Source organism: Salarias fasciatus, chromosome 6, assembly GCF_902148845.1.
Source record: "Salarias fasciatus chromosome 6, fSalaFa1.1, whole genome shotgun sequence".
Lineage (NCBI taxonomy): Eukaryota > Metazoa > Chordata > Actinopteri > Blenniiformes > Blenniidae > Salarias > Salarias fasciatus.
This window is the reverse complement of record NC_043750.1, coordinates 2410085-2434184: the sequence shown is the minus strand read 5'-3', so window position 1 is coordinate 2434184 and position 24100 is coordinate 2410085. Positions and strand designations below refer to the sequence as shown.

At 44.3% G+C, this 24100-nt stretch overlaps 1 protein-coding gene across 1 annotated transcript in view; it reads left to right on the top strand.

Annotated features, from left to right (window-relative positions):
* Positions 1-24100, top strand: part of p2rx4a (purinergic receptor P2X, ligand-gated ion channel, 4a) — a 55838-nt gene that overhangs the window by 19257 nt on the left and 12481 nt on the right. Inside the window, exons 2-8 of the mRNA XM_030095199.1 lie at positions 5918-6053; positions 6155-6226; positions 15840-15909; positions 16038-16131; positions 22780-22857; positions 22949-23090; positions 23288-23424. Coding sequence (XP_029951059.1) covers positions 5918-6053; positions 6155-6226; positions 15840-15909; positions 16038-16131; positions 22780-22857; positions 22949-23090; positions 23288-23424 — 729 coding nt within the window. The remainder of the gene's footprint in view (positions 1-5917; positions 6054-6154; positions 6227-15839; positions 15910-16037; positions 16132-22779; positions 22858-22948; positions 23091-23287; positions 23425-24100) is intronic.

Here is a 24100-nt window from a genome sequence, read left to right as displayed (position 1 = left end):
GGTGAAGTTCAGCAGCCTGGAGGAAATTTATAACATCCAGCTGCTTAAGAAAGCCAAGAACATTTGCAGAGACGAAACCCCCCCTCTGCATCAGGAGGATCAGCTCCTCCCCTCTGGCCACCGCTTCACTGTCCCTCCAGCGACTGAAAACAGATATAAATTCTCCTTTGTGCCTCTCTCCATCCGCGCTTTAAACGCCGAGAAGAAGAGGAAGTAATAGCATGTCTACCAGTTTCCATGCTTTACTATGCAACTACTGTATATTTGCTGACAGTAGTTTGTCATTTCTTATTTACCGTCTGGAATGTTTCACACAGCTTGGTTTCATGGGTCCACCTTGCTGATCTGCTTTTTATTTGTACTGGAGCTAACTATGCACCGAGGTTCATTATGCTTTTATGTTGTCTTATATATTTATGTTATGTATGAATGTGAACCTACTGCACACTGAATCGCCCTCCAAGGGACAAATGAATAAACTGAAATCTGAAATCTGAAATCTGCTGCCTGGCTCCCCATCTTCCAGCAATCTATTGACTGTCACCATGTTCCTGCTCTCTGGAAGGAGTCCATAATCATTCCAGTCCCAAATATTCCACATCCCCAGGTAAATAAGGACTTCCACCCGATTACATTAACATGTTAGGCTCTAATTTGACGGCGCAACTTGACGATGATCACCGGCGGAGGCAGCGCATTCCTATTTTCAACAGGCGCAGAAGAGGGTGTCTGGCCGGTCCGCTGCACTTGCGCCAAGATGGGCGTGGCGGCGCACCAGGGGGAGGGGTCGACAGAATCAGCTGGGCGCAGTGAGAGTTTAGTGCAGAAGGTGTGAGCAGGCTGGGGAGTGGAGGATCTGATGACCCAGATACACAGAATCACTCATGAAGCACATAATTGTTTTTATTATCTTCTTTAGCACTAGAACAGCCAAAATGGTCTGACAGACCGTTTGGGTTTTTGGAATTCAAATAAATCTGTTAAAAATAATTTCCTTGTCCTCTAATTCTTTGACTTTTCCTAAATATGTGTCTTGTATGTTTTTCTGAAGCAAATAAGGTCCTAACAATGACACACATAATATTACAAAGCATTTATACCTCCAAAGGCCAACAGCGTCTCACAGACCCCTGATAAAAAAAGACGCACTTCACGGGGCTTTTTTTTTCTCTGCTATTGATTTGTTTTGGTTCATGCGTGCATCTGAACAGGGAGCTAGCTCTGACAGCAGACAATCAGACAGACGGCCAAAAACATCAAGCAAATCCCAAAAGAAAGACAATAAAAACAGGCATAAATAAGAGATATAAGGTGGAAGAAGCTTTAGCAATGATACAGGAGGTCAGTGAGGGGGAATCGATGGCGGAGACAAGTCGGACATCAGCGATTTTTACTGGAGTGAAGAGGAGGAACGTTCTGAATCAGAGTCAGAACAGGCACGCGCCAAACAGCGAAACAAATTTAATCCTGCTGCCCCAAAAATGTCCGGCCGACCTCCAGCTGCTGTACAGTGGCGCATGAAGCGCTCACGCATCACCTCCAGGTATAGAGAATTACTGTAGGCTACTGTCAGTTTACAACTAAATAATTATAACATAAAATGGTGTAAAAAAACCCAAAAAAAACTAATGTAATAAAATTAAACACAACAGTGAACACGGTAGTTGACAGCAGGAGCACTGGCCCAGCGTCTCCAGAGGTGCCAGTTACAGATTCAGGTAAAATATTATATCCTCCATCAAAGTACAGCAAACCATGTATTTTTCGTTTCCAAAAATTAATTTTAGAACAAACATATTTTCGAAATAAAAACCTTTGTCCTGTCGAGGATGTAGTCCCAGAATCAAATGAGCAGAGTCAGGACGGTACCGTGTGGGAAGTTGTCCGTCCTGGTGCGCAGCCGGGGAGACTTATTTTACTCATTTTAATATGCTTTTGATTATTATTGATGGTTAATAATACAACTTTTTTATGTGTGTTGGTGTGTGTGTGCATGTTTATCAGGGACACGAGTGCGCGGAGTGTCAGTGAGAGGTGACGCTGCACAAATGCTCACTGTAAAAAGTTAAATAAATTTTGAAACCTGATTTGAGGCATTGATAAAGCAGACATGAGGCATTAAAAGGTTTGCTGATCCTCTTGACTTAATATTTTGTTTATTTATCTTATTTTCGCGCTAGGTTTCGACCGCTGTCGATCTTCCTCAGGCAAAGAACCAACAAAAAAAAAAAAACACAAAAAAAGAGAAAGAAAGAAAGAAAAGACAAAAGAAAAACAAACCACACACGAAAATGGTTTCAAGTGGGTCAATGTACAATTCGGCCGGGCCCAGAGCAGGATACGTTGTCTCTACAGAGTTGTGAAACCAACTCTGTCATCATGAACGAGTCAAAAATGAGGGACTCTCCGCTTTGCGTCGCCTCATTCGTGCATGAACAGTCTCTATTTTGTGCTCGGAAGATCTCTCAGGTCATTTTGAACCGGCTTAAAGAAAATCCTTCATATGGACAACCAGTCCGTTTGTCACTAGAGCTGACCAACACACTCCACGCAATGACAGCGGCTTCATTCAGTTGACTGATCTGATTAAAAAAATAAAATGAACATATTGCAGGCGCGGAACTATGTGGATCCCGCACGGCTGTATATGCATGCGTTGAACAGCGTAAAAAGCAAATGAATCATCATTTCTACCTGTGATTTTGAGGAGGAAACCCGCACGATGTCAGAAGTTATTCCACACCATAGGACCAAAACACGGTTCGGACAGTCTTGGGCAGGCTCTTAGAGTGTTTTATTGATCTTGCATCTTGTCACGACGCATTTGCTACAGGCATGCACCTGTCAGTTTGCCTTGTCTTTCTTTGTGAATGAATAGTGCCGTGCGTAAAAGCGCGCTGTATGTAAAGACCTCGGCGGAGCCGATCGGCGCTCTGAAAGAAGTATTAGCCTGTAAATGTGTCTGCATTGTTATTTCATTTGTCTGGTTCCCCAAGCTCTTCAAGAGATTATTTATTTTAAAATATCTTCATATAAACTGTTGCTTCACTATGGTTTAGTATTGAGGCCAGGAAATAAAATGTATTTCATCATGTTAATGAAGCAGTGTCCTTTGCGGCAGAGCATTTGAAAAAAAGGAGAGGTGTTCATTTGATTGGTCAAATTACGCTCAGCTGGGTTAAACCCACTTTCTCTCCTCCCTCTTGCGCCACCTGCGCCAGTGGGCGGGATGGAGGCGTGACTGCACCTGGTTCACGAAACTAGGACAATTTTCTGGACACGCCCTGTTGACTTTATCCGCCGACGGCGCACTTTGCGCTCCGCTGACAGCGGGTGGACTCGGCACAGTCTACGAAGCTAGAGCCCATTCTGTCATGAAATGTTTCAAAAAACTCATTATAAACTTAATCAAACTTGGCTTGTCCCCATATCTGGATCTCCTCCAGTATGCATACAGGGCAGGGCATGGAACAGAGGATGCGCTTGTTAGTGTGACCCATTTGGTCAGTAAGCACCTGGAAAATCCCAGGCCTATGCCCGTATTTTATTCGCAGACTTTAGTTCTGCTTTTGACACAGTCGGTCCTCACTTGATCATTCAGAAACTAATTAATTTAGAGGTAAACCCCTGGATTCTAAAATGGTTCCATGCTCTTTTAACTGACCGGACACAACAAGTAAATGTAAAAAGCACACTATCAGCTGTTAAACATTGTAGTACTGGAGTCCCACAAGGAGCTGTGAGTTCCCCTTTTTTATTCACATTGTATACAAACGAATGCAGAAGCAGCCAAACAAATAACTTCATCATCAAATTTTCAGATGATACAATCATCTTGAGTCTTCTGCATGCTGGTGAATGTCCCTCTGTGTATTTTAATGAGATAACGTGTTTTAAGGACTGGTGTGTGAAAAACAATCTCATTTTAAATACTATAAAAACTAAAGAGATGGTTTTCAACCCGAGAGGGGTACAGAAACATGACTCGGTACGGAAAGACAACTGTTATCCACCAGGTTGCCTCGTACAAATATTTAGGTATTATCATGGACAACTTTTTGAAATGGTCAGACCAAGTGGATTTCCTCTGCAGCAAATTATCTCAAAGGCTGCATTTCCTACGCAAACTCAGACTGTTTGGTGTCAGGCGAGAAATCATGTTGATTTTCTATAATGCCATCTTTCAGAGTCTCTTGAGATATGGACTGGCAGCCTGGTTCGGCACACTATCCACCCAGGGTAAATCAAAAATGTACAAACTGATTAAATCTGCTATGAAGGTAATAGGTCAAAAAGACCACCCTTCTCTCCAGTCTGTTTATGATAGTGTGGTCCTTAATCAGGCACATCAGATTCTTAATGATCCTTCTCATGTTCTTTTTCCTGAATATGAACTTTTGCCTTCTGGGAGACGATACAGAGCAAGCAAATACAAAACTAATCGCTATAAGCTCTCATTTCTCCCAACATCCATATCTCTTCTTAACAAACAGTCTTCTAACAAACAGTCTGAGTAAGTTGTTTCCTGGAAATTGATATCTAATTTCAGGTTATAGACCCCTCTCTTCTTCTTTTGTCTTTTTCTGTTTTTTAGCTGTTTATTGCCACCGGTCTCTTATTTGCTATTATTCCTCTTTTATTCATGGTTTTATTATTCTTATATTCTTCAATCATTTAACTTCCTATTTATTTTTAATGATGATTTTTATGAGCACCGCACTTTAACCCTGTGCAGTAACTACTGACCATGCTTGTTGCTGACCTCTGCTGTTTCTGTTTTTATGTTGTCTGGTAATTTTTTTCTGTATGTACATTGTACCTGTAGCCAGTCGCACTGCTGTCCAAGAAAAAATTCCCGAAAGGGGCAATAAAGTTTATCTCAATTCAACTCAACTCAACTCAACTCAACTCAACTCAACTCAACTCAACCCGTCTGAAGAGAGCTATTCAGACTGCAAATAAGCATATAAAAAAAAAAAACAGTTTCAGTACATGTTTTAGTCTCTATCACTCATTTCTACAACCATGTCATCGTGACCAGACTCCCGTTTTCAAGTCAGTCGTCTGTTGATTTGAATTTTTGAGTTTAAATAAATAAATTGCCCTATCACTGCCACCTTCGGCCACATGATGTGGTCATGTGACAGGCTGGACCAATCACATTTACATCTGTTTATCAGTGTTCAGTGTGGAGACGTCCTGCTGGAAGCTATGGGGACATGACTTAAGCTCTGTCCATCTTTAATATACTGTCACTGGTGTAGAGCAGGTGGAACCCCAGGGTGCCTGGCAGCAATGAGCAACACAATGATTAGTGACTGCTCGTGTGCCACCTCCATGGACTTAGCTAGCAGAGTCTCCCTGAGTTCATTCAACAGTTGGCAAAAGTCCTTCAGGTCATCAATCGTTTTATTGACTTTTGCGATTGCCAAGTGTGGGTCTAATCTGTGCTGCATGGCTGCAACCTAGCTAGCTAGCCAGGTCAGCTGTGTCATGCTCCGGGACCCACAGGCTCACCCCTCCAGTCATTAGTGCCCAGATTCACTACAAGCATAGCACAGCGATGCTGGAGCTCAGGCCTGTGGAGCTTCACATTAATATAGGAGACTTTTATTTCCTGTCAAAGATCCTCTAAGGAGCACCAAGGCAAGATACAGCATAAATCTAGCAGTCACTGGTAACGTGAGCTGGGACTACACTGTCGTGAGACGGGTTAGTTTTACCCTACTGATGATGTGTTCTTGCAATAGTAGTTCAATTGGTAAAACCAAAGAGGTCCCCAAAGCACTCACAAGAATAAGGAAATCAAAATGCACATATAGGAACATATGAAGCTAGTAATAAGCCAAGTCCACACTGAAAGTTTTAGGTCTAAATAAACTGAAATGAAGCTTCTGTGTGTGCTGGTATATTTCAGCTGGGTGTTTCTATTTGAGAAGGCTTACCAGGTGAGGGACACGGCCATTGAGTCCTCAGTGATGACCAAGGTCAAAGGCTTTGGAGTGTATAACAACAAGGTGATGGACGTTGCAGACTACATCACTCCGACACAGGTTTGTGTGCATAGTCTGACAGGTGACTGAGCAGTCCCACAATAATGAGGAACCCTAATGACAATAATGAGGAACCCTTGTTTTTTTTTTTTTTTCTGCAGGGAGCCTCAGTCTTCTGCATCATCACCAAGCTCATCACCACAGAGAATCAGGTCCAGGGATACTGTCCTGAGGTCAGTTGGTCAGCTGATGATACTGTAGGACTGTACTGCTTCAAAGGTTAGAAATGTAGTGATCAGTCATTTCAGCTGCAGTTGGGATTTTGGATTTAAGTCCTGCAGGTATCCACTCCCACCATGTCTTCCTTCCCACCCCCATCTTGTCTCCTGTCCCATCCTGAGTGTGTTTTATTCCCACAATAGGAAAAACTTAGAGAAGAGAACCAGTTCAAGACTGATTTTGCCATGCTTATCATCACCTTGTAATTTTTTGGACCATCCTCCATTTATCCAGTAATCATTGTGTCCATGAAAGTCCTTTTTGGAAAGTCCCTCCCCTTAACTTTCATATCTTAGTTTTCTTTCTTTTTTTTTTTTTTTTTTTTTTTTACACCTGTCCTGTCCAGCGTGGAAACAGCAGAACGGAGGTTCTGGCTGCTGTTATGTTCCGGACAGATTTGTTCTTCCAAGAGGAGCTTATCGGCATAAAGCTCCTCTTGTTAACATGGGGTCTTACTTTATTTTATTTATTTTGAGTACTGATACATGATATTGCTGGAGCTGACAGGGGGCAGAAAGACAGGAAGAGAGACGAAGAGAGATGGAAACACAAATGAACGGACAACAACAACAATGAAAAAAATGGAGAGAAGGAAGACAGCAAAGATTCGGCGGCCTTTCATTTAGTATCAACACTCCAGACGAGCGGCTGCTGCAGCTGCAGAAAGACATGGCAGACAGCATCTTATGGACTTCTGTTGCAGAACACAGCTGGTAGTGATCTCGGATGTGAAGTTGAGGATCCAGGTATCAAATTACACAAGAGCATCAGAAGAGACCTTATCCAGATAGTCACTAGTCTAACAGCCCACAAGACAACAAGGGGACTGAGTCCACAAGCAGAATATGAAGAGGCATTAAAGATCAGTCTGACCATGACCTCTGACCTCTGAGAAGAGCAGAAGCAGGCCAGAGAGGCCCTCAGGGCCCAGACAGCTGACGCCCATCCCAGATCCCAGACCCCCCCAACCAAGAAAGACGTCCACAGACTGGTCCAGAAGGGGGGCAGAGGAAGACCCTGGCCGGGACCCCTGGCAGTTATAGGACCCCAGGGAGCCAAGACCAGCAGACACCGGGCCCATTAGGCACCGGACACCCAGGGCATCCCAACAACCTAAGAGCTGACCCCCCACACTCTGGCAGAGGGTTATAACCATACCCAGGAGAACCGCCATGCACGAGCAGCTGGTTGCCCCAGGCTAGCATACCCCCAGGGTTCCAGCCGCGTACCCCGAGATCCAGGGTATCACAATGCCCCAAGATCTTCCCCTCACCCTCCCTCCTCCCTGCCGCCATGTTGTACGTATTTACCTATCTTGCTTTTCTAATGGTATTGTCTTGAGGATTTTCTCAAGGGATTCTTTACTTATTCATTTCTAATTGTGTGATCTTCCCCCACTGTCCGTCCATCAATGTAGCTCTTATGACAAGATTCAAATCATTCTGAAGAACGTTCCAATTTTTTAAAAACGAAAAATAACACTCACAAACATATATGCTCAGTCCAATTCAAAGAACTTTATTTATCTGTTAGTAACTTTATTTGTGCAGAGCATCAGTGCGTGTACAATACAACATGCATTCAAAACAGTCAGCCCCCATGCACACAAATACCCACAATTAAGGATGTGCGAGTACCGATACCAGGTATCGGTATTGGGCAGATACTGGCCTTGTTTCAAAGTATCTAGTACTTGTGAAGGCTACCGATACCAGCCGCCGATATTCAAGGCAAGAAAATCCCAGGCGTAGTAAGCCCTCCTCACCAGCAGATGGCGGTAGTGCAACCGAATGGGATGCAAGCTGCCATTAAACAGGAGAGAGGAAGAAGCCCTTCTCTCTGGGAGGGGGCGCTACACTGCAGCAGGCTGACTTCTCCATGAGTCTCGTCCAGAGCAGAGACAACAGGATGAATCCAGAACGGCTGTTCGTCTCACCAAAACTTCGCTGCGGTGTAAATTCTTTTATAAAAGCGAAAACGAGCCGAGCTTTGCAGAATGCTAACTCTGCTATGCTAAAATTGCTAAAGGAGGTACGCGAACTTGTTCATTTACCACTAGTAATTTGCTGAAACACCTCTGGGTGAAGTCTGTGGATGAGAGTCTGACGCTGTTGTGCTGGAAAAAAAAAAAAAAAAAAACTCCTGCAGTCAACTCGACGGCAAACTCTGCAGAAGACCGAGAAACTGAAGAGCAGAGATCCGAGAGCAGCACAAAGAACACCAGCAACTCTTTAAACTCAGGGGTTGTCATTAAAATGAGTACATTTAAAAACTTTAGTTCATGTAAAGTGTAAAACTCAGAGAAAACTGTTTTATCTTGCACTTTAGTTCATTTCTAGAACATTAAAATAAGTTCATTTTGAAAAGTGTATAATTTAGAGTTGTTTTCTTACATCTTCTACTTCATTTCATTAAAAAAACTTAAAACTCAGAGAATTGTTTTCTCTTACATTTAATTTCATTTAAAAAAGTGTAAAACTCAAAGAATTGTTTCATTTTTCAGACTATTATGTTGGACTTCAAGGGGACGTTGATCAGTGGACCCCTTTTTTAAACCTGTAAACACTATTAAATTGTCTGATACCAATGTGAAACAACGTCAAAGTGTCAAGTAATGCGGTTCATGTCTTTGCCCGCAAGCCCTGAAAAATTAATAGCCGCCAACGACAGATGAATTTTCTGTTTGGCGAATAAGTAGCGGGGGTTATCTGCCACACGGGGCAAGCGGGTGAATGTCTTGTACCATAATAATATTACTAGTAAGCGTTTTGGGGCGCAAAGTGTGGGATCACTACAAGTTGAAACGAAAACATAGTGCAGCATGTCTATGGTGCATCGGAGTTATCCTAGCATAATAGCACATCGTATGTTACAGCAAGACGTAGCATGTTTATTATCAGAGCAGCGTCACTGCAGCAGGTTAGTGAAAATATAATCGTCCCATAAATAAGAAGCAAATAAATATTTTTACAATCAGCTGTTTACATGTCTGAGTCACAGAGGAGAGCCAGCAGTTGTCACCAACTGTCTTTGAATGCACCACACTGCCAAGGAACGCAACGCGAAATTAAATGGAAGTGATTACACAAAAGAGGCACGATATATTCAAAAGTTAAGGCTTGATTTCTGAAGAATCGGCAAAGTGGGTTTGACCAATCACAGTGAGTGGAATGCGCACATGGATGAGACTGGGATGGAGTCAACTGAACAGAGCGTTTTCGGAGGAGGGAGGAAAAGCAAGGAAGCGGCGCAGTAAAAGACACAGATCTAAGAAGCTTTCAGTGCCGGTTATCCTGTATAGGCCCTCTAGGGGGGGCTAGAAATTAAATACCAACGAGCAAAACCAGCCGATCAACGTCCCCTTTAAACATAGTGGCTGTGCTGCCTTGTTTTAGAAATAATATTTTTCAAAAATGATCTGTCATTGCATTATTTTAAATTTTATATATCAAAAGTATCAGTATGAGTATCGGTATCGGTGAGTACTGAAGATGAAATACTCGTACTTGGAATCAGTCTGAAAAAAGTGGTATCGAACATACCTACCCAGAATCGACAATCAGTTGATGCGCTAGCACAATAGAAAATCAGGGCGTATGGTAATCCAGTTGGGCCCTTGGACAAGGCCCTTAACACATGTATGTCCACACCTCAGCATGAGCGAAACCATAAACCGGGTCAAAAGCTCCTTGTCCGTTGTTGTAGAACCAGGACATAAATGATGAGAAATTGGCTACTGGAACAAGACACTCGTGGAGCAGGTTGGAGAACAGAGCGTTAATGGAATGCTACTACAGCAGTAATCCCAGCGAAAGGGGATACATGCAGAGAATGTGGGAACAATGGTTACTTCGAAACCCAACATCTAAGCTGACTAAGAACCAGCTACTCAGTCAGTGCTCGAGGAACTTGCTGTCACAGTTGGAGATTGATGAGGTGCAACAAGAATGGATACCAAGCTCCAGCACCTCACCCACGTTACGTTACAAGATGCTACGGTGAGGAGGAGCCAGGACGACAGGTCAAGTGTGGGGTGAGGTGGGATGCCCTGGATCTCGGGGTGCGTGGCCGGAGCGCTGGGGGGGCTGCTTGCTTGGGGTGGGTATCCCTCTGCCCCGTTTCTGGACCGGAGCGGGGGCGTCTGCCTGGGGGGGCGGCTTGGATCCGGGCTCTGTGATGACCGCCGGCTGTCTGGGCTCTGAGGACCTCTCTGGCCTGCTTCTGGCTTTCTCAGGGGTCAGAGGTCATATATGCATGATCACTATCACCATCACTGTCACCATCATATTTGCAGGATCACGCTGATCTTTAATCACTCTTCACATACTGGGTTACCTTGTCTTCTTGTGGTGGTTAGACTAATGGTGATCTGTAGCAGACCTCTCTTGATGCACGCCCCGAGTTTACTACTAGTTACTACTAGTTACTACTAGCTATATTCTAAAAAAAAAAAAAAAAAAAAAAAAAAGGGTTTGCGGTGTCCTTGCATTTCCTTCCTTCCCTGTACCTCCTTTTATTTTTGTGGCCTGGTCTGTTCACTAATATGGCTAATATGGTTCGTCAGGGGGAAGGGGAAAAAAAAATTGTATGTTTATATACATACATATATATATATATATACATATATATATATATATATATATATATATATATATATATATATATATACATACAGTATATATATATATATATATGTATATGTATGGTTCTGACAGTTTTTGTGTTGGTTGTCGGCTCTGTTTTGGTGTTGTCTAGATTGGGGTTTGGGATTATTCTTGATTGCGTGTGGTGCGTCGACAACACTGTTTTGCATTGTGAATGTGTACATAGGTTGTGCCCCTCCCCCCCGTTTTCCCTCTTGTAACAATTTACCTATTATTTCCAAGGCGATCTCGCCACTACGCATAAAGAGGTCACGGGCAGAAAACACCAACCAGCAAGGGTGATTAACAAGCAGAAGAGAAACTTAAAATTGGTAACATAAAGCAGTATTTATTCTAGAAAACCCCTCCCAAACAGAAAAGACGCAACTCGTTGCTCAAGTGCTCCTCGTTATATATCAAACACAAAATGCTGCACAACGCGGGATATCCACAACAAACTCAAAGTCTCCACAAAGTCCTATCTTTTATTGGCCAAAGTTTCCCAAAGTTCGAGGCTCACGTCCCTGCGGGGACCGACTGAGTGGCCGGCAGCTGTTAATTACTCACGCCGGTACAATCCTCAGTCCGCTGGTCCCCGTAGCTCCTCCTCACCAGCCCAGTAGCTCTGTGGTGAAAAGACAGTTTAATCCAGTAGATCCCACAAAAGAACACCAAGTTATATTCCACACTGGTGCAGATCCAACCTGGCAAATGCTCCACGGCCTCGCTCCTCCGGCAGGTGAGTTCCCTCCAGGATGGCATGTGACGTCACTCCCCTCCTGCCGCAGGTGCGCTGCTTCACCTTAAATAGTGTCCCTGCCCCGGTACAAATGTCCTGACAATTACATCCTTGTCACAGTTTCCAAACACAAAACCATGCCCCAGATTAAATAGCCACAGTGACCCAAGTTTTGCACATTAGAATGACGGCACAGGAACACATCTTATCATCCCTGCTGGGTGGAACATGTAGGGACCTCTGGTCGTTACATTCCCCCACCAAGCCAGCGGCTTATCTGGTCTGAAGTAGGCCTTCACATCGACCACACTAACTGTGTCCCCCTTTCCTTTAGCCGTCACCCCGCGTACTGGGTAATTCACCGGCCTGTTACAGAGTGGTGGCCCGGAATCGCGCAAATTTAATTACATCAATCAGCAAATCTACAGAGTTTATACGGGGCTTAGATGGTACTCAGGGCATATTTAGACACACACCTTATATGCCAGATTCCAGTATGCAGCTCTGTATACAGCGTTTTCTGTTAAGGGGTGCTTTTTTTTTCCTTTTACGCACGCTTTACGCGCGTCTCTACGCACAGCTCTTTCACGTGCGCGCGTGCACCACACGTGCACCTTTGCGCGCAAGTGCAAGCACATCTCACTCCGTTGTTTAACAAATAAACATATACACGGGCTGGTGCCTGATTCGCACTTTCCAGGGGTGTTCCTAAAGCATGGAGGGCCACACAACAGAGGGGCTGCAGCAGGCAGTGGACAGCCTGGGGACCCCACTCGACGTCACAACCCCTGGGGAGGTGAGTGGAGTGGACTTCATGGGCCCGTTTCCTCCCAGCAAGGACCGGCACTCCATCCTATTGGTCGTGGTGGACCATTACAGCCGGTGGGTGGAGTTATTCGCTTTGAAGGATGCAAAGACGCTCAAGGTCTGTAAGATACTCAAGAATGAGATCTTCACCCACTGGGGAGTCCCCAGGTGCCTGGTGACGGATCGTGGTCCCCAGTTAAAGAGTCACCATATGGCACGGCTGTGTGAGTCCTGGAGGGTGACCCAGAAACTCGCAACAGCCTACCACCCCCAGACCAACATGACAGGGGGGGTCGACCACACCCTGAAGACTATGATGGCCTCCTTTGTCAGGGACCGCCACCAGGACTGGGACAAAAGGCTGCCGGAGCTCCGGTTGGCCCTCAGTACGGTGGTGCATGAGTCCACGGGTGCAACTCCAGCCATGCTGGCTCTAGGAAGGGAGCTGAAGGGGCCTCTGGAGAGACTTGTGGGGAGGGCACCAGCACCACACACAACCACACACCAACCCCTGCACACACACACACAGCTGCAGGAGGAGGTCAGGAGAAACGTGGGCGCAGCTAAAGCTAGGCAAGCCAGATGCTCCAGTGCACAACGCAGGGATGTACACTTTGCGGTCGGTAGTCTGGGCCGGGTCGGGTCGCTCCCACTGTTGAAATCATCCGTAAAGTTCTCAGCCAATTTTGCGCCACGATGGACAGGGCCTGCAATGGTTGAGAAAAGGTTAGGCCAGTGAATTACCAAGTACGCAGGGTGACGGCTAAAGGAAAGGGGGACACAGTGTGGTTGACGTGAAGCCCTACTTCAGACCAGATAAGCCGCTGGCTTGAGGTGGGGGTGGAATGTAACGACCATGGAGGTCCCGACATGTTCCACCCAGCAGGAGTGATAAAATGTGTTCCTGTGCCGTCATTCTAATGTGCAAAACTTGGGTCACTGTGGCTATTTAATCTGGTGCACAGTTTTGTGTTTGGAAACCGTGACAAGGACGTAGTTATCAGGACATTTGTACCGGGGCAGGGAGACTATTTAAGGTGAAGCAGCGCACCTGTTTGGGAGGGGAGTGACGTCACACGCCGTCCTGGAACTCACCTGCCGGAGGAGCGAGGCCATGGAGCATTTGCCAGGTTGGATCTGCACCAGTGTGGAATATAACTTAATGTTCTTTTGTGGGATCTACTGGATTAAACTGTCTTTTCACCACAGAGCTACTGGGCTGGTGAGGAGGAGCTACGGGGACCAGCGGACTGAGGATTGTACCGGCGTGAGTAATTAACAGCTGCCGGCCACTCAGTCGGTCCCCGCAGGGACGTGAGCCTTGAACTTTGGGAAACTTTGGCCAATAAAAGATAGGACTTTGTGAGCCCTATGTGTTTATTTCTGGACTTCCCGCGTTGTGCGGCATTTTCTGTTTAATTTATAAGGAGGAGCGCCCAAGCGGCGGGTTGCTTGTTTTCCTTTGGGAGGGGTTTTTGTTAAAATAAAATCTGCTTTGATCAATCAATCAATCAATCAATCGATCAATGTATTTTTGTATAGCCCAGTATCACAACAGCTGCCTCAGAGGGTTTCAAGATGTTACATTGGTTGGTAAAAATAAAAACAGTGAATAAGCATAATGTTAATATGTCAAATTCACAGTAAGGAGACAAAACGAAGCAACCACCGCCTTAGACCCTCACATCCGGCAAGAAAAAACTCCAAAAACCCAGTGGGAGACCCACAGTATGGAGGGATCCCACTCCCAGGGACGGACAGCAACAGCTAACATGAGACAACAAGAAGTAAAGCTTAGGACTATGTTGAGGACAGTCCGTTGGACGGTCCAGCACAAGAAGCACCAATCCCAGAAGTAGAACCGAAGCCAGTCCGCGGGCACAGCACCAACAGGAGTGTCCTCCCGGTCCGGACGGAGCTTGTTCGTAGGCCCTCGTGATAGTGGAGTCAGCAACTGAAACTGGAGAAGACTCCCCCTCGAAGGGGGGGACAGCAGGTGAAAAGCAATGAACGGACTAAAGGGAATAACATTCAGACATTAGAGGATAGAGCTCAGTGCACCGTACTTCCCACAGCATTCTAGCTCCTCGGGCAGCTTTGTGAATAGTTTAGTACTTAAACTAGTATTTAGTTAGTATAGTTAAGTTAAGTTTAGTTTAGAGTCCCTATCTGACCTGATCATAGGCTGCATCGAAGAGAAACGTCTTGAGCCTCACCTTAAATGTGGAGACTGTGTCTGCCTCTTTGACACCACTTGGAAGCTGGTTCCATAAAAACGGTGCCTGATAGCTAAAGGCTCTTCCACCTAGTGTCCATTTAGAGACTCCAGGAGTCACCAGTAACCCTGCATTTTGAGAGCGAAGTGCTCTGATTGGTTGATAAGGTATTAAAGCATCTTGGAGATAGGTCGGAGCCATCCCATTTAGGATTTTGTAAGTGAGGAGAAGGATTTTAAATCTAACTCTAAACTCGACAGGAAGCCAGTGAAGAGATTTTAGAATGGGAGTAATGTCTTCCAATCTTAAGGTTTTTGACTGCCTGTTAATCACCCCTGCTGATTGGTGTCTTCCGCCCGTAACCTCTTTATGCGTAGTGGCAAGATCGCCTTGGAAATAACAGGTGAATTGTTACACTCTCTTTATCTCTCTCTCTTTTTGTCTCTCGCTCTCTGAGCGTTTCCGTCCCAGTCCTGTCCTCAGCCATGCCAGATGCCAGTTTTAAATAAAGGCAGCAGCAGGAGGAGATTCAGTCTCGTCCTGCTGCTAACATTAAAATCTGTTCAGATAGTAAAAGGCTACAATCATACAATATTGCACGCCCCAGCTGCCGAACAGGACAAGGGAAGGAAAAAAAACAAACAAAAAAAAACGGAGCATCAAGAGAGGTCCGCTACAGATCATCATTAGTCTAACCCTCCACAGGAAGACAAGGTAACTGAGTCCACAGGTAGAATGTGAAGAGTGATTAAAGATCAGCGTGATCATACAAATGTGATAGTGATAGTGTTTCATGCATCTGTCATAGTTGATTGCATTACTCGTGATTAAATAGTGTAGGGCTGTCAATAGATCATTTTCTTTGTGACAATTAATCAGAATTCGGGATGTATTTTTTTCAACTTTTAAACTGCATTTGATGTAGAAATTGTATTAAGTTGGTCTACGTGACACTTTATTTTGAAAGATTATCCGAAAACCTCAAAAGGCATTTTTTTTTTAATTTAGTGTTCATTCCCAATTGAGGCACTGGTAAAAAATCAGTCCCTGAAAGAAGGGACTGAAAATTTCAATGCAATGATAAAGCAATGAAGGTGTGTGTGTGTGTGTGTGTGTGTGTGTGTGTGTGTGTGTGTGTGTGTGTGTGTGTGTGTGTCCCCAGAGTGAGAACAAGTATGCCTGCTCTCGGAACAGTGACTGCATGAGGCACCTCAATAAGCCGGGAAGTTACGGTGAGACCTTTCCTCTGACTTATATTCTCTTCTCATGTTGGTTTTTATTTTGAAATTTGCCGCAGATTTGTCATATTTACCCCATGTCCTTTTGCTTCACAGTAATATCTCCTTTATGTTTAACTTAGGAATTCCTACAGGGAGGTGCATTCCTTTCAATTCCACCGTGAAGATGTGTGAGATTAAAGGCTGGTGTCCTGCTGAAATCGACACCATCACAACGTAAGAGGCAACCAGAATTTCTGTAAACAGGCTTTCCACATGTTTTCTACATAAACTTGCCAAGAGAGAATATCAGAGTGAATTCTTAGAGCCGTACAACTTAGTACACTCAGACCACTTGTATTCATACCAGCACTTGAAGAATATTTAGCATCAATATGCAAAATGTCATAAGTTGACCAACAGTTTAGAAAAAGTCAATATAATTTATTTGCAGTAGAAAAAGAAAAATCTGAAACAAACATTTTATCTTTTTCAAGAAAGTCTGACCTCAGGACCATGCCTCTCGATAGTTTGGACATGGTTCCCACTGTGGAGCACTGCAGTCTGGAGAACTGAATAAGAACTGAATAATACATTTTTAATGTCCATAAAATAATTTGTCTTGAAAAAAAATTAGCATTCTTCAAAAACACAAATACAAATGAATAACTACACTTGCTCAAAAGATCTCCATCAATCATAGATTCTGTTTCCTTCAACTAGAAATTGTAGATCTTCAGTCCACTGAGATTTGTGGTTAATCACTATCAGTCCACATAATGCAATCTGCTTCGGGGTGTTGGTCAGAACACAAATATGATGCAGGATCTATTTTATGCCCCTTTAATACTGGGGCTCCAGCGCCCGACTCCCGACTCCGTCAGTCAGACCAAGGGAACCCGCACACCAAGGTGTGGAGACCCCCCGGGCCAGCCGGGACCAGAGGACCCGAGCACAGTAACCCCAGCAGGGGACCAGAACCAACTCCCGGTGTGGAGGACCCCCCTCAGGAAACACTGGAATTAAACAGCTAAAAACTTGAGAGGATGTCATACAAAGTGAATATAAATTAATAATTTAAGATTATAAAGTAAAATAGTAAAATAAGATAAAAGTATGAAATAAAATATAATAAAATTGCATAAATGATGATGGAAATAATAGGACTATAAAATGCCTTCCTATTTAATAAAGCTTACAGTTAGGGCTTACAGTTAGTGCTGGTTCAGGCTTTCTTTGTAAGCCGGGAGCTTGCTAGCTCTCTCTCTCTCTCTCTCTCTCTCTGTCTGCCTGTATCTCAGGAACTATTATGTCACTGTTCTGTAAAGTGATGTTGGGAAAATGAGTCATGGACTGATTGTACAAATCTGTGAACCTGTGTCCACTTCAATAGAAATAAAATGATCTCTCGCCCTCTCTCTCTTTCTCTCCACTGTGGGAGACTAAAAAGTCAGAACACTAAACCCTGGACGAGGCGGCTGTCTCTTATGGCGTGATTCCACCGGCCCTACTCTACGGTCAACAGCAGGGCCGAGTCAGGCTGAGTCAGGCTGGAAATGTGATGTTAAACACATACTGGTCGCTGATTGGTCAAAATCACTGACCAATCAATGACCAGCCATGGCTGAACTGAAACCCGAAACCCAAAGCACTGCCATTTTTCCTGCCTTCTCGTTTCCCCGCCCACCGAAAACTGAGATGAAGCAGGCTGGTGGAGACACAACCAAGCCGAGTAGGATAGAGTGGGGCCGGTGGAAACACGCCATTAGGTGGACTAGAGCTGTGATTGAGGGTTCGCAGATAGAACATCAATCAGCTGATCCATTGATCTAATGAGACAACCTGAATTCAGCAGGTGCAATCAGTTCTAACTGGGCATCAATCAAAACAGCTGATCCATTGACTGATTGAGGAAACCCGGACCCAGTGGGTGCTTAAGGTTTAGTATACCCTGTTCCATGTGGAACCGGCTCCTTTCTCTCATTTCAATGTAATTTCATTGTCGTACTACGTTGTCACTGATGATTGTTCCTCTTGTAGCCTATGTTTTCTCTGTTTATATATGAAATGTACAGGTGCTCGTCAAAAAATCAGAATGTCATGGAAAAGTTTATTTATTTCAGTAATACCACTCAAAAAGTGAACCTTGTCTAATGTCTGCATTCATTCCACACAGGCTGATGTATGTCACGTGCTTATTTTAATTTTCATGATTAGAACTGAAAACTAATAGAAAACCCAAATCCACTATCTCAGAAAATTAAAATAATACTTAAGACTATACAATAAAAGGGAGTTTTAGAAATGCTGGCCAACTGAAAAGTGTAAACATGAAAAGTATGTACATGTACAGCACTCAGTACTGGGCTGGGGCTCCTTTTGCCTGAATGACTGCAGCAATGCGACGTGGCCTGGAGTCCATCAGTGTGTGCCACTGCTCAGGTGTTATGAGAGCCCAGGCTGCTCTGGTAGTGGCCTTCAGTGTCCAATCAGAGCCACCCCCTAAATCCTGTGGTCTCAGGGCAAAGGAGCTCTGTTTTAGCTCCAGGTACTTTCCATTGTGCTGCTCCACCGAAAGACTTAAAAACTCTTTTGTCCCTCGTGCCATCAGGATGTATAAGGCAGCCACTTCAGGGAGGAGCAACAGAGTCTGATGCTGGTCCTGAACTTTGCTTTTTAGTGCGTAACTTTAACTTTTACTTCATAGCACCTTATGGAGTACCACTTGACTTTTTAATGTTGGATTTATTTATTTATTATGGCTGTTGCTATTTGTCTTTTTAACTGTACTTTTTAACTTTATTTCTATTTCTGGATTTATAAATGTGAGCAACAGACTACACAATTTCCTTCGGGATTAATAAAGTATCTATCTATCTATCTATCTATCTATCTATCTATCTATCTTCAGCTCTTCTGCATTGCTGGGTCTGGCATATCCCATCTTTCTCTTCACAATACCCCGTAGGTTTTCTATGGGGTTAAGCTCAGGCGAGTTTGCTGGCCAGTCAAGAACACTGATACCATTGTAACCCTTACTATCCTAAAAAAATAGGATGGCTACGAGTTCTTTATGGGATTCCTGATGTTTTTAGATAAATCACCCCAACAATGAACTTGTGTGCAATGAACTTGTATTTTAAAATAACAGAGGCAGACAATACCACATGTGTTTTATAGATATTTTAGTTCGGAAAATGAGTTAGGGAATGGGAATTTGTTTTATGGAATCAGGTTTAGGGAGAAGGAATAGATTAACATGACAACTGTTTTTATCAAACAAATGAAATAAACTGTCCTATCCAAACTCTGTCACTTGTGATTTTTAACTAACAACACTGTTTCGGTCAATTAGTCATGTCACCTTCATGACATCACCTTCAAATAAGAAATATGTACCCTCAATCAAGTAGAACCAATCAAGCAGATACAATCATGAATTGAATACCTTCAGATTATGAATTATTTAAACTTAGAAATATAAACCTTCAACTGTGCTCACCTTTAAATGATCATATATCATTAATGAATTTAGTACCTTAAATCAAACATGGAAATACCTTAGCATAATAACCTAAGCCAGCATCTAAATGAAAACAGCAAGCAAAGCCCACCCTACGTTGCAGGCCTGTTCCATTGTAGTCCACCAGATGGCGCCAGTGGTAAAGGGATAAGCTTACGCACAGTCAGATGATTTCCTTGTTATAAAGTTCCAAGCTCCACACAAATTTGCCTAACGAGCACAAAGTCGTCCAAAGTAATCCACAGTCTCTGTGCAGAAGAAAAAATGGTCCTGGCAATCCCCTCTGATCACTAAGTCCACATTCCTCCACTCAAACGGCGGCTGGCTGGGTTAGCAACACACTGTACTGCAGGCGCAGCTAGCTTAGCGAGCTAACTGCTACTCTTCACTGCAGAGCGACACTGCCCAGGCTTGATGACTGGTGTGGCCGTTCCACAGACTTTTCTCACAGTCCTCCAGCGATGTTTCACCCCGATAACTATAAGAATGTCCCGGATCATCTGTCCCGCTCCGTTCTCAAGGTTCTTTCATTCATTCAACTATAGCTTGCTCGTCCCTGCATGCCTCGAACTGCCTCCGCCACCTGCTCGCTCATTCTCGATCACATGGCCCACTCTCTCACTGCTCATTTGCTCTCCCAGGACTGCAGGTATCAATGTGCATCCCGCTACAAAATAAATTGCATAAACGAATAAAGTAAAACCCACAGAAAAGTACAGTACTTTCAGTAAACAAAACACTTTTAAAGATAAAATGGTTAAAAAAGGTAGACTCAGGTAAACAATATACTGTATTCAAACTCAGTCTCTCTTCACAATGCAATATACCAATTCCCATCACAAAAAAGGAACTTCTTTTACCAATCTGAAAACCAGGTCCTTAAACCAGGTCCTGAGAGCTGTGGCTCTGTGTGCAGGCGTCAAGTCCTGTTGGAAAATGAAATCTGCATTACCATGAAACTGCTCAGCAGCAGGAAGCAGGAAGTGCTCTAAAACTTCCTGGTAGATGGCTGCATTGACCTTGGACTTCAGGAAACACAAAGGAGCAACACCAGCAGAGGGCATGGCGCCCCTAACCATGACTGACTGTGGAAATTTGACACTAGACCTGAGGCAACGTGGAATCTGTGACCTACCTTGCTTCCCCCAGACTCTGGACCCTGGTCTCCAAAGGAAATGCAAAATTTGCTTTCATCAGAGAAGATGACTTTATACCAGGCAGCAGCAGTCCAGTCCTTCTTGTCTTTAGCCCAAACGAGACGCTTCTGACGCTATTTGTTGGTCAAGAGTGGCTTGACACAAGGACTGCGACAGCTGAGACCCATGTCTCGCATAAGTCCCTGAAGCTCTGAGTCTAGCTGCAGTCCACTCTTTGTCAATCTCCCCCACATGTTTGAACATGTTTTGTATCAGGGTGCAGGTGTCCCTAGTGCTTGTACACTTTTTTTGTACTGCATCTTTTCCTTCCTTCCCTTTGTCTCTCGATGAATGTGTTTGGACACAGAGCTCTGTGAACAACCGGCTTCTTTTGTCCTCCTTGTGTAAGGTGTCAATGATGGTCTTTGAACAACTGTCAGGTCAGCAGCCTTCCCCATGATTGTATCGCCTACAAAACTACACTGAGGGACCATTTGAAGGCCTTTGCAGGTGTTTTGAGTTATCAGGCTGATTGAGTGTGACACCAGGTGTCTTCAGTACTCACCCTTTTCAAAATATTCAAATTTTCTGAGATAGTGAATTTGGGTTTGTTTTTATTAGTTTTCAGTTCTAATCATCAACAAAAAAATAAACACTTGAAATACATCAGTCCGTGTGGAATGAATGTATACATTCGACAAGGTTCACTTTTTGAGTGGTATTACTGAAATAAATCAACTTTCTCATGATTTTCTAATTTTCTGATGAGCACCTATATGTGGATACAAAAAAACTGTCCTGTCTCCATCTCTGTCTGTCCCTTCACCCCAACCGGAGCAGCAGAAAGCCTCCTCCTCTGAGCCTGGTTCTGCAGGGTTCTCCTCCTCTGAGCCTGGTTCTGCAGGGTTCTCCTCCTCTGAGCCTGGTTCTGCAGGGTTCTCCTCCTCTGAGCCTGGTTCTGCAGGGTTCTGCTCCTCTGAGCCTGGTTCTGCAGGGTTCTGCTCCTCTGATCCTGGTTCTGCAGGGTTCTGCTCCTCTGAGCCTGGTTCTGCAGGGTTCTCCTCTGAGCCTGGTTCTGCAGGGTTCTCCTCTGAGCCTGGTTCTGCAGGGTTCTCCTCCTCTGAGCCTGTTTCTGCAGGGTTCTCCTCTGAGCCTGGTTCTGCAGGGTTCTCCTCCTCTGAGCCTGGTTCTGCAGGGTTCTCCTCCTCTGATCCTGGTTCTGCAGGGTTCTGCTCCTCTGAGCCTGGTTCTGCAGGGTTCTCCTCTGAGCCTGGTTCTGCAGGGTTCTGCTCTGATCCTGGTTCTGCAGGATTCTGCTCCTCTGATCCTGGTTCTGCAGGGTTCTGCTCCTCTGAGCCTGGTTCTGCAGGGTTCTGCTCCTCTGATCCTGGTTCTGCAGGGTTCTGCTCCTCTGAGCCTGGTTCTGCAGGGTTCTGCTCCTCTGAGCCTGGTTCTGCAGGGTTCTGCTCCTCTGAGCCTGGTTCTGCAGGGTTCTCCTCTGAGCCTGGTTCTGCAGGGTTCTCCTCTGAGCCTGGTTCTGCAGGGTTCTTGCTAATGTGGATCTGTTGGGTCTGCTCTGTAAAAGTGTCTAGAAATGACTATGTTGCAGTTGGCACTTTATAAATAAAGCTGAATTGAATTGAATAAAAGGTCAGTTAATAGCTTGATTAAAAAGATTTGTTTTTGACTTCCCTTTAGAAATATCAACAGTCTATCATGAGTTACTGTTGCTCAGCAATGCCGTAACTGGAGCTGCCAGAGTGGAGCTGCCACGAGCCTCTTGCTCAGCTCATGAAGCAGGAGGCTGTGGCGTCTCAAGTGAAGGGTGCGCTTACCACTAGTCACCACAAGGGGGCACACTCTGCAAACCTACTGGCTTTTCCACATTACTGTTACTGTAAAAAGGCTGTGCTGATCCGACATCAACTGTTCCAACATTATTTGACACTTTGGTCAAACATCTTTGGCCCTAGGCTGCTTTGTTGCATTTCTCTGTGATGATTAATGTTCTTGTGAATAAGGATCTTCTATTTTGTGGTGCACTTCTAATATATACTACTGAGTAGGTTTATAATAGTCTTTAAGTGCACTGATGGCAAAGCTTCATTGGAACAAGATTTAAATGAAATGGAGTTGTATTTCACCTGGAATTCTGTATTTTAGTGTTTATTGTAATTTGCCTCTAAACTTTGTGGATGTGTTTGTTGTCTATTGCCCTGTGTCCAGGAGACCAATGATGGAAGTGGAGAATTTCACCATCTTCATTAAGAACAGCATTCGCTTTCCAACCTTCAACTACACAAAGTACTGCTTCCCTGCAACCTGCTGCTCTCTGAGTGAATCTGCTCCCAGTGCTTCTCAGGAGACATGGCTGACATGTTGGTTTCACCTGCAGGGGGAACTTTCTTCCTACAATCACTGACAGCTACATCAAAAAGTGTAACTTTGACATGGTCAACAACACTTACTGCCCCATCTTCAGAGTGGGAGACGTGGTCCACTACGCTCAGCAGAACTTCACCAAACTGGCAAACACGGTAGCCAAGGAAGATACAGGCTTTGTTCTATCATTCAATAAACAAACATCAGTTATTGGCAGCACCTTGTGCCTTAAACCTCTGTCAAACAGAATTCTGGTCAAACTTTCAGTGTAACTGATAGTAATTTGTATTGGACTTTGTTGTAAATGTGGATTTATGTGGATCAGAGACATTGTTATGTTTGACTGGAGCAGGGCGGAGTGATCGGGATCAAAATCGGTTGGGTGTGTGACCTGGACAAGTCAGACGACCAGTGTAACCCCTCCTACTCCTTCACCCGGCTGGACGCTATGTCCCAGAAGAACACTGTCTCGCCAGGATACAACTTCAGGTATTTGCTGCCATGTTACATTCAGAGAGCACAGCCACACGTGACTGAAGATGAAGGCCTGCTTGAACTACAATGCTTACACTGTAGGAAAATGACAGAGCGGTGTTGTGCTCTTTACGTTCAGCTGATGCAGACGGCAGAAGCTCGTTTCAGTGCACTTAGTGTCTCAACAAGTTTGTTTCAAAACTCTAAGATCATTTGGCAAAACGGTCTTATAGTTCAGCTCGACACCATAGTTCACCATCTCTCTCCAAAACCATTCACTCATGTTTCAAAGCTACGTTTCTTTCCCATATTAACAGTCAGAGCCTCCAAAATACAGAGATGATTCTCAACAGCTTTGGCTCGTTTCTCGAAACAGACCAGACGTTCTCAGTTCTCTTGGTCCTTCTGGACGGTTCAGCAGAACCACATGGTTCACCTGTCAAAGCTCAGAGCTCTCGCAAAACTGTTCATTCAGGCGATAAAACGAAATTTCTCTCAAACAAATGATCAGTGTCTCTTTGGCATTGAGTGAGCACTGACAGCCGAAATGTTTAGATGTTTTGTCGTTAAGGCAGAGGAACAAGGAATATTCCTTGTCTACCTTTCTATCTGAGCCCAGTCCTTCACTCACAATGGTTACTGTGCTTTTTTTGGTTGTTGTTGTTGTTGTTGTTGTTGTTGTTGTTGTTGT